General features: G+C 43.1%; 1 protein-coding gene across 1 annotated transcript; it reads left to right on the top strand.

Moving 5' to 3' along the window:
* The first annotated feature begins 1,436 nt into the window (after positions 1-1,436).
* On the top strand, positions 1,437-6,572 carry LOC146180759 (uncharacterized). Its single transcript, XM_084576139.1, has 4 exons — positions 1,437-2,156; positions 2,738-2,998; positions 3,398-3,658; positions 5,578-6,572. Exons 1-4 carry the CDS (start codon positions 1,619-1,621, stop codon positions 6,372-6,374), a joined length of 1,857 nt encoding a protein of 618 aa, XP_084432265.1. The 5' UTR covers positions 1,437-1,618; the 3' UTR covers positions 6,375-6,572.
* The last annotated feature ends 4,626 nt before the right edge of the window (positions 6,573-11,198 follow it).

The raw sequence follows: 11,198 nt of genomic DNA, 5'->3' as shown, positions 1-11,198 counted from the left end.
CTGCTAAGACCAAGAAACAGTCCGTGCAGTATGATCGTACGCATGGATGAACTATGGTGGCTAGAAACGTCGTACGGTTAGTAATCAACTCGGATTGGCTTGGCGGCGCAAAGACTACTAGCAAGCCGCAAGCACCGCAAGCGCCGCAATCAAAAGGGGAACGGCTCAGCCTGGCTCAGCGATGGAGCGCCACAATATTGAAGATTAACTAGCAGAATACACTGCACCGAACAAATATCTAAATAGGAAGTAAGGGGTCGTCTTACAGCTATTATAATCAGATGCCCATATCAACTGCATTTAATTACCCCACATTTCCTAAATATGTACGATCCGCACTGAGCCTTCTGTGCAGCAGTGACTAACTTATATAATCGAAGGTTTCATACATTTTGGACGATTAATAACCCAAAACCCAAGGGCACTGTCCAGCTCGGAATCTGTAAGCGGCGAAAAAAACAACAAATGATATCCTGTATATTAGAGAACGGCATGTCATCCTTTAGCAGACGACGCGGACTAATTATCTTCAATTTTTCACGTTACCATGCATGACGTAAATGTGATTACTACACAAGTACCAATATTGCTTTCGGGCGAAAATATGTATTTTCAACGTACTACAAGAGACAAACGAAACAGCCACTCTTGCTCGATGGTGCCGTGCTAGCCAACCCATGCCAATAGCATTGGTAGCTAATGACGGTGCAGTTTTTTTTTTTTTTCGTCTGGGAGTGGTGCACACTGGTTGCACATCGAGAAGCCTGCACAAATAGGTCTTCATTTGCACTTTTTGCGTCATACCGCCATGAGCAACAGCCAATCTACGACTCCGAAACGTCGCAAGCTTTATTTGTCTAATGAAAGCAGCGAGTTTGTTGTGCCACGCTCCACACTGTGGTACAATAAGCAACGACTAAATGCCCCGAGCGTGGCAGCTGCAACGCTGCCTTCAACTTCTGGCATCAAGGACCTGACTGTCTCCGTGCCCGGTAACAGCGCTGCAAGCGAAAGTAACTGTAGCGAAGTTGACAGCTGTGAGCAGCGCTCTCAGTTGGGTGACAGTGGCGAAGGAGACACCAGCGAGACCCACGATGGTGCTCTGCCAGACATTGACCACCTGGAACCACGGATGGGTGCTGCTAGTGAGAGCGGTTGCAGCACTGAGGAGTGCGATGATCCGGACGGCGGAGATGATGGTGTTGATGAGCCGCACGGTGCTGTGCCACAGTTCGATGACACAGAGCTTTTAGCTCGTTGTGTTCAAGATTTCGGGCGCAAAACGCTTCCCGGCTCGACTACAACATTGGCGGAGGCAATTGTGTTGGTAATGGCCTTTGTTGTCGCCCACGGGCTGACTTGGTCAGCCCTTGGTGATCTACTTAAATTGATCGATGCCTTATTTGGATTTCAACAATCAGGCCTACCACATTCGAAATACTTATTCAGAAAATTGTGGTCATCTAAGTGTACAAGTTCCGTTCAACAGCATTTTTACTGTGAAACATGCTTATCGCTACTGCAAAGCAGCAAACACAGCCACAAACTTTACTGCAAGGTGTGTAAAACAGAAGTTGAAGTTAGTGTAGTCACGAAGAGGGGAAGTTTCTTTGCCATAATGAGCCTCAAGGAGCAGCTCCACCATCTTGCAAAAAAAGTTGGAAAAGTGCTTTTTGCAAGTCTGTCCAAATTGGCTGAGGGAGTTGGTGCTGGAAGCAGAACGATGACAGACATAAGCGATGCGGCAGCGTGCCAAGGCCTGCGGCAACGGGAACATTTAAAGTGGAGCGACCTAACCTTAACTGTGAATACCGACGGAAGCCCACTCTTCAAATCCAATAATTCGTCAATCTGGCCGATACAGTTATGTGTAAACGAACTTCCACAACCTCATCGCACTCAAAATTCTTTCTTGGCTGGATTATGGTTTGGGAACAAACATCCGGATATGCCTCTCTTTATGGGAGAATTTGTCAAGGCTGTACAGAGTGTTGGCAAGGTTGTGTGGCAGCATGGTGCTATGGCTGTGGTGTCGAACCTGTACATTGCGTGTGTATGTGTGGATGCTCCAGCCCGGGCATCTGTGGGCAACCACACACAATTTAATGGCCGGTTTGGATGTCCCTGGTGCCTAGCTTGTGGGAAACTGGACAAAGGTAAGGATTTCACTTCACCAATATTAATAGCATTCAAACCATTCTGTTGTGATAAGGCAGTGATTGCATAACAAAACTACTTTTTATATTCTGGAACTAGCAAATGCCACTGCTTACCAATAGAATCTGATTTCTTTATCACTGCTGACAGTGCAGAACTCAAGACTGGTGTGTCCTTAGCTTGTTCAAAGAGTTGCTAGCTCTGCAGATACTGTCTTTAGCTGATGTCACCTTTGGGCACCGACAGGTAGGCTAATAAATGGCATTTCTTTATGCCATCAACAATATTATCTCATTTTGAGGTACTATAGTTAACATTCATGATGGCCCTCCAAAACATTGGACCATGCCACGAGCACTATTTTAGCTAAGAGTAGCAGGCTCATTGCTGAGTTTACCAAAGAAAGCTTTTCACTACAGTAGAGACTGTGTATTTTGCAGCGAAATTTTTTTTGGAAGCTTTCTTGAAAACAAACCTGTCATTCTTTGTTGTGGCCTGTTGACAGATGTTCTTTTTATTTTCAAATTTTGTTTTTGTACAATAGTGACCTTACACTGAAGTCACTATTTTTGCATTTCAGGACGACGTCTGTATACCACAACTGAGCCACCTGCAAGAGAGAGGACGGGAGATAGTGTCCGCAAGGACATGAAACTTGCCTTGGACCTACAGACACCAGTCAATGGTCTAAAAGGACCATCACCTTTCTGGCCTCTGAAGTACCTCGACCTTGTATCTTGTTACACGGTCGAGTACATGCATTGTGTGCTGTTGGGCGTTACCAGGCAGTTCACCGACTACTGGTTCGACTCATCGAGCTGCCGTGAGAAGTTCTACATAGGTGAGCATTTGTTCATGATCTCAATTAGATTTTGTGTTTTTCAGATGACGTAACATTCTGTAGTGAACTATGTTGCTTCCTCCAAAAGTGTACCTAATGTAACAATTTTACACTACTCAGTACATATAGCCGGGCTTCTTAGTGTGTAATGAAGAAAAGTGCAAGAGCAAAAGGTACGAACACTGACAAAGTGAGGGGATTGAACGAGCACTATATACTGATGTAGTTATCATCAATTGCATATCAATGACACGTCAGTGGTGCTAAGTGGGAGTGAATTCTTCTCAGTTAGATTTTGCTTACAAACACTTCATCCTAGGTTATCCCCTACCTCTTCCATGTCCGTACTTGGTGCTACTGTATCTTTCGTAAACTTACATATGTGTACTAACTGTGCAGGGCGACCAAGTACTGTGAATGCACTGAACAAGCGGCTCACTGCTATAAGACCACCACACCATGTCACACGTCTGCCTCGCTCAATCCAAGAGAGGCACTTTTGGAAAGCGCACGAATGGCGAAACTGGCTTCTTTTCTACTGTGTGCCATGTTGCCTACACACCCTCCCTGCTCAGTACCTGAGGCACTTTGGCCTTCTCTGTGAGGCAATTTTCATCCTTCTGCAGGAGCAACTTTCATCTGTTGCCATCAGTTATGCAGGTGAGTTCAAGCATTTTGTGTCTGGAGCATGGTAATTTCATTCTGTATGGTGATGACAAGGCAATGTGTGCAGATCAGATTAAAGTAGCATATGTGCCAAGTATTGGTGCCAAGATTCCTTTTTAATGATGCATTTAAAGCATTACATAGGTCACTACATGGTTGGCTAGCTTAAAATAAATAATCACATTTCTTCTCTCATGCTTATTACGTTTCAACATCCGAAAGCTTTTCTGGCTATCACTTCAAAGGTCAGTATAGTTCATGTGAGGCTTGGAAAAACTGCAGTACATATATTCGATGCTGCTTCATTCATTGTAATTGTGGCTCTGGCTTTAATATTGCTGGAAACTAAGATGACACAGTAATTATACAACAATCTTTTCATGCCTCACAACCATTACTTGGTTGTTGAAACAAACAGTATAAAAGAAGTTCAGTTATGAAAATAAATAGCGGTCATTGATGTATACCAAGAGGTGCCCATATATACTAGTGCCTCATGCATCATTGCAAAAAAAAAGATATTTTTTAATAGCATGCCTGGCAATTGTACTTTGTGTTTTCGAAGAAATAATTTTAACAGTGAAAAGCACAGGGTACTAACCATTACCTTCCCTTTAATCACTTAAAGGGAAGGTAATGGTTAGCACCCTGTGCCTTTCACTGTTAAAATTATTTCTTCGCAGGTACTGGTAACATCAAGGGGTCTCTCAGGATTCCTACACTGTCGTTCACCAGACTGTCTGAGGCATCAGTCTTTCGGATGGCCATGGGGGGCTGCCCAAGGCTGAGTAGAATCTTGTGTCTTAGGTTGGCTTTGCCATCTGCAATAGGATGGGCACATGGGTCACCCTATCCCTGTCCACTGTTAACGCCAACACTCAGTCCACTAATGAGTGGCGAAGAGCTAAAGCACATGACCCCCCCCCCATTTGTTTTCGGTCCTTCCTCACTTTCATACTGCACTTTTGCAATGTACCCCATCTAAAAAGAACAAGATATGATCATTGTGATTAGTGCGAGAGTGAAGTATTAGCTTTGCAGCACGCAGAACGCAAGCGCAGTTATTGACAATCAGAGGAGGAGGTAAGAATTAATTGACTAGTCCGAGACTCTGGCATGTAAAGCCATTTATCTTCTTCTAAATTGGAGAAGAAGCAGTGGAACAATTTGAGAGATGTAGGACGATAGTGATGGTGGTGGTGGGAAGTGATTTTCCTTCTTTTCTCATCTAATTGTTCCAGTTGCAATTTTTCGATGCTGCCACCGCCACAAGATGGAGGAATTGACAGGAAACCAATAAAAACTCTTCTCCAATTCCTAAGCATGTAACTTTCCTGCACTTTTTTTGAACATCATTAACATTGAACATTTGATTAATTGTAGCCAAAAAAAAACCTTTGGCCGTCTTGCCCAAAGCTAGCCAGGGAACAAAAAGGACATGCCAGCTGCCTCTATATTTTGTACAGCAAGTACCTCCCCTGCAGGATTTCTCCATCCCATTCTTTGTACCCAACTTCAAACTTGAAGCCTTGGGAGCCCAATTGCATATTGCCAGAGTACAGGGGGTACTTCAAGAAGGTGGATACCATAAAAAGCTTTCTGTATTTTTTACTTGGTCATCATCTCTTTTTTTAAATGAGTTGTGTGCTTGTTTTTTTATTTTGTGTTCTTACAGAAATAAACATAGCAATATATCCACTTAGTATGTTGAGGCTTACCATCGAGAAACCTGAGCAGTACAAGTGAGCTATGATGCTTTCACAATATGCACGTGTCCAGTGGGATATGTGAAAGGAAGACCAAATTGGGCCAGTTTTGAGTGCTCAACATTTTGGCTGAATGGTCATTACCTTTGCGATCATAAGTTCATTTTTGTTAGGTATAAAATAGCACTCTTACTTTTTTTATTTCAGATCGCCTCCTGCAACGGTTTGTAAGCCGGGCTGCATCATTGTATGGGGAGCGTTGCATGAGCTTCAATGTGCACCAGCTCTTGCACTTACCCCAAGCAGCCCGGAACTTCGGACCCCTGTGGGCCCATTCTGCATTTGGCTTTGAGAGTGGGAATGGCCACATAGTTAAGTTAGTTACGGCAGCAAATGGTGTGCCCAACCAAATCTTGGAGCGCATAATAATGTCCCAGGAACTACACCTCCTGCTTTCTTTGGATGTTATTCCACCAAGGAGCATGCAGCTGTGCCGCAGTTTTCTTAGCTATCCCAATGTGGAAAAGGCCCATTATGTGCAAGGTGCCTGCATGCTTGGTGCACCAAAAGATGTGCCAGTGCTCCTTCCAGCTGAGAGAGCTGCTCTGGAGTTGTTTTTGAGCAGCGTACCTCAAGTGCAAGAATATTTTCGCTTTGTATATCAAGGAACTGTGATGCATAGCCGGGAATATAGGAGGGGAATCAAAAGTGACAGCAGTGTTATTGAATCGTATGAGGAAGAATTTTTTGTTATAAAGAGAATTTTCGAGGTGGTCAATGTCGGATGCCCAAGCAGTGGCAAAATTGTATTGCTGTGTGGCAAAGTTGTTTGTGAGGAATGCGAGTTAAATTTGCCAGGCCACATAATAAAGTGCTTTTTTTCTCTAGAATGCCCATTGGTGGCACTTGACCGGAGTATGGTAGCTAAGCCCTGCATTCTTGTGACCTTTAGCAACGAGGAAAATTATATCTGCAGAATCCCAAACCTCATTGAACGGGACTAGGCGGGCATTGTTTGGAAGTTGAGTGCGACTTCAAGAACGGAATGCTATGTATCAATGATGCAGTGAAAGCTGTTTTAAGGAGAGTTTGCACAAATAATGCACAGAATTTCTTACAAAAAAAAACAAGGTGTTTCAAGAAAATGTTTGTGAGTTACAATTTTATGTATCACATTTATCTATTTGCACGTTTTTCTCCAAAATGGCTTTTTGTACAATGCTGAGATTAAGAGTGCAGAAGGGCTTATTTTTTTTTATAGACTTGGGACTAGAGTAACAAGCCTGGACAAAAATTCACATGTTCTAGATTGTTTTTTCTTTTTTTTTGCTCAGTCAATTCACAATTCACTACGTTAAAGAGAAAAAATTACATAAAATATAGCTTTTATGTTGGCTTATAAGTCAGAGGAAAACGTTCAAACGGGCAAAGAAGCTCTTTTTGTAACAGTTTCATGTCTACTATATTTCGGCAAACTTTCATATAATATATCTTTCATTATGCCATTGATATAATGGCATATTTTGTTTTTACTAAATCCCACTCAGTGCCCACTGCATGGCAAATGCCACTCCCACGTCTTTCCGGTTTAGGTCCAGTGCCAGCTGCAGCCATCTTACTGACGTCTTAATCTCACCTGTCCCCCTGGTTCTTTAGAAACCCATACTATGCTTGCTTTCTTTTCAAATCCTCTTAAACGGTCATCAGTTGCCTTTGCGTTATGCCTGGCTAAAGCGCATTTATGCTTGATCCCACCTATAATGTCATCTCGTCTGATTTGGTTGATCGAATTTAACGTCCCAATGCGACTCAAACATGCTATAGTGGAGGGCTGAGGGAATCTCAACCACCTCTGGTTCTTTATTGTGCACTGATATTGCATAGCACATGGGCATCTAGCCTTTCACTTCCACCAAAAAGCTGCTACCATAGTCGGGATTGGACCTCGCATCCTTGGAGACAGCAGTTGAGTGCCTTAACCACTCGACCAATGTGGCAGAGCATCATACACTTGTGTTTTTTTTCCCTGACATGTGCCACTGTGCAGTGTTCCTTTTTTTTACTTTATTTTACATAGGTCTGTGCTGTCCTCACATTAACATCAGCCTTTTTCGATAGCCTGCACATTTCTTTCTGTAGTTTAACCTTGGCAAAATACAGCTGCTGTGTGCTGTCCTTTTGAAGGATACTGCAATCTTCTATTCATGATGTAGGAGTACCTGCCAAATGCATTCCACCCCATTCTTATGCTTCAGTATTGCACACTCATGACCCAGATCTGTTGTTGGTGTCTGTCCTAAGTACATTTGTTTTTTTTTTTTGGTTGCAGTGCTTTGCTGCATATCATGAACTGTTGTCCTCTTCCCAGTGCTGTTTACCATTACTGTATATTTCATGTTGTTTTGTAGAACCATCATTCTGCTTTTCCTGTCTGCATATGTGGATATGCTTTGGTATCATGGTATATGTGGTATGTCTCGAAGCTGCACATTGGATATGACAGAGATTGTAGCGGAGAGTTCCATATGAATTGAGAATTGATCACCTGCATTTTATTCTTCAATGCGCACTGACAGCACACAGCTATGGTACAGTCATGTTTACATTTTTCCATATCCAAGCTCCACAGCCACGAAGCAATAGGTATGGTGGCACCTGCTATTCTGTGTGATGTCAGAATTCAAACATTTGTTTCGTATATCCTGCTATTAAGGTACACTGTAATGGCTGATCACTTCGGACATATAATCAAGCATTGGGCTCCCTAGAAGATGCTATATGTTATCTGCAACAGCTTGCTAAATTAGCTTTGCCGACTGACCGCAAAATTCAGCTAACTACACTGCATTTAATCTAGCTCTGCTGCTTTGTGATGAGCCTGTAAAATTTACTACTTGTTTTAGTGTAACAGGCCATTTATGTCACAGCACAGCACATGTCACTGACCTAGCTTTTGTAGTGTTCTTTTGAACTTAATGACTTAAACCAAGTGCTGCCACTTGTAGACTAAAACCCATCCTGATGCCACCCTGTTTCTAAGCTAAGTGTTGGGCCATTTTTGCTGCTTAACACATTGCATACTGCAGAGTTGATAAGAAGGTAGACGTTGGAATCTAAGATGAGACAGGATGGCGGACATACTAGCTACCCTCACGGGATCAGTCAGACAGAGATGCTACAATTGTACTATGTGAAACCCGACGAAAGAAGAGGAGAGAAGGGGTATCAGGCTTGGCGTCTCCTTGCAGTTCCTCCTGCCTGATGGAGGCACTGTATTTATGGCTACCCTGTTGTGTCCAATAGCAATGGAGTGGTCAGGATGGACTTGCCAAGGCTTACCCTGTAGCAGCTGTTAATTCCCAGCAGGGTTTTCAGCCTATTCTTCATGGCATTGTGAATGTGTATCAGCCCATATTTTCAGTTGCCATGTGCAGCAGCTCGTCAGGACTGGGGACGTGGAATCTGGCTTCAAAACATTGCAAAAATTCAACTCTATATAGGCTGCATTCTTTTGTTATTTTCTATTCAGATAGTACCCACAGCACCTGACATCATTACAGGGGGGGGGGGGGGGGTTACAGCTTGGAAGGAAATACATTTTTATTAACACAACACATTTGCACCTCTGTTGAACAGTTCCATTCTGAGATTGATTTAACAAAGAAGGATCTCGCTCTGTATAAAACTTCAACAATTTTGTCATGTTTATGCAGTGTCGAGTACTTTTAATTGAACATCATTGAGCCATAGTAGTGAATTAATCGATATGCTACTTAAAATATGGTCTCATTTCATGCTGTCATTTTTTAATTATATACTTCTAATATTTTACACTGATGTGTTGTAAATAAACTGTTCCGGGAATGTATGTATCCGGTACATAGCTTTGAAAAAACAAATACAGTGCAGCATCAGAGTGGCATATATGCTCATGATATATATCATGCTGTTATAGGGTGAAATGGTGTGATGCATGGAATTGAGTATCCCAAAGGTGCAGTTACTTATCCATGCAGTGGAGGGATCAGTTTTTATCCCCTGAAAACATTTAGTTATGAACTCAAGTGTTACTAATGTCTTTGGGTACGTACGTGTACCACTGTTTTAGTTGCACGTTTTTTTTTTATGTTCGCATTTCATTCTTTGCATTTTCTGTTATCGTGTTCGGTTTCATTCTTACCCTGTTTTGGATCAACAATATGCTCCTTTCATGTATTTGATTGTACCGCGTCCAATGTACCGTAGTAGTAGATTATTATTTCTGTATGCTTTTTATATGTTCCCCTCATCCAATGCTCTTCGATGCCTGTGATTGCACAAATAAATTAAAATAAAAAATGAGCCATGTGAAAGACACAGGGTGAAATGTAATGCATATGAATCTGTACCAGACATATATGCAAAATATTCATATGAGCTATAATGTGATGCAATATGAGGTCATATGAGCCATATTATCATTCGTATCAGTGGCTTGAGAGACACATATCAGTCCATATGAGGGACATGAGGGACACGTTTCAGCTCATACGAGGTCCATATTACCTTAAACGAGGCACATATCTGCTGAAATGAGACACATAGGTGCTGATACGTGTCTTATATGAGACACATAAGGGCTGATATGTGTTTCATATTGGCCTCATATCATTTCATATGAGCCTATATGAGACACAAACTTTCATATGAAACACATATGTATCCATATGAGATTTTTCGATAGGCGCGCGATACCACGTGACAAGAGAGAGAAAGAAGGCCTGCCGTCATTGGTCGTTTGATAGGTGACGAATGCCTAGAAGGAGCACACTTTATATCTGCAGCACTGAGAAAGGCAGAGGAGCCCTTGCAATTGTGCTCCGAAGTACCTCTCGCCCCTGCGCACTATAATAGAGAATTGTGCTCCTATTGTCACCCCGGCTAATTTGGCTTGCGAGAGGCTTATAGGGGCACAATTGCCTGTTGTAGTGCGCGTGACCCTGATCGGACCGAGGTGCCTTTCGCAGGGCTGAAAACGTTTTGTGAGACGAAGGCACTCGCTCTATTGAAGGTATTGTCTGTGACCTGGTTTAAAATCACAAGTAGATTGCACTCGCGACCGTTTTCTCAACCTCCTACCTCTTCTCCTGAGCGGCGTGTAGCGGCGCCCTACCCACACCCTCCCCCCGATTTCTTATCTCTCCTGCTGTAGGGCTGCAGTGAAATGCATACTACGAAGATCTATGCGTCACCCTATTTCCGAGTGGGCCTTTTTCCGATAGCGTACTGCACTTGCGGCCGCCAGGCGAAGTCGGTTTGACGGGACAGGCTACCGAGAAATGCTTATTTTTCAAGCAGTAGTTCAGCGCACGGCTGGTCTCTCTTAGCCTGGTCAGATAACCGTTAATAATCTTTCCACACATTGCGGTACACTCCTCCCGGAACCCCAGCCCAATTAAGCCACGACAAAAGGACGCTGGCGAACCTGGCCCAGTCCTCTTGGTCGAGGTGAGCTAAGGAAGCGGGGACAATGAAATGGGTGCATTCGGAAGGCCTAGAAGATGATATTAATAGAAGAGACATCTGGGCAAGTTGGTATGATGAGTAAACAGCGCTAAAGACGAGGACGATAAGTAAGAAGCAAACAGGACTGGCGCTGACTCACAACTGGAGTTTATTGAATAAAACACACGTTAAAAAGCCAAGCAAAGCCGCACTAAGCAAATACCAAGTCATGACAACCCGGCACACATGCCATGTTCAAGCCCAACATCAATATCTGTTGAAGCAATTGACGGGTCACTAACACATTTTTCACCGAAACAGTAAAGTACTCGAAAGATCGCAGA

The sequence above is a fragment of the Amblyomma maculatum genome, chromosome 8 (genome assembly GCF_055883805.1).
Source record: "Amblyomma maculatum isolate TAMU_Amacu chromosome 8, ASM5588380v1, whole genome shotgun sequence".
Lineage (NCBI taxonomy): Eukaryota > Metazoa > Arthropoda > Arachnida > Ixodida > Ixodidae > Amblyomma > Amblyomma maculatum.
The sequence above is the reverse complement of the archived record's forward strand: the minus strand, read 5'-3'. Positions and strand labels throughout refer to the sequence as shown.

Bases quoted from the DNA above. Each gene is read 5' to 3' on its own strand.
- LOC146180759 (XM_084576139.1), top strand. From the start codon at position 1,619: ATGAGCCTCAAGGAGCAGCTCCACCATCTTGCAAAAAAAGTTGGAAAA. The intron at 2,157-2,737 runs GTAAGGATTTCA...TTTGCATTTCAG, and splicing joins TTGTGGGAAACTGGACAAAG to GACGACGTCTGTATACCACA. The intron at 2,999-3,397 runs GTGAGCATTTGT...CTAACTGTGCAG, and splicing joins CCGTGAGAAGTTCTACATAG to GGCGACCAAGTACTGTGAAT.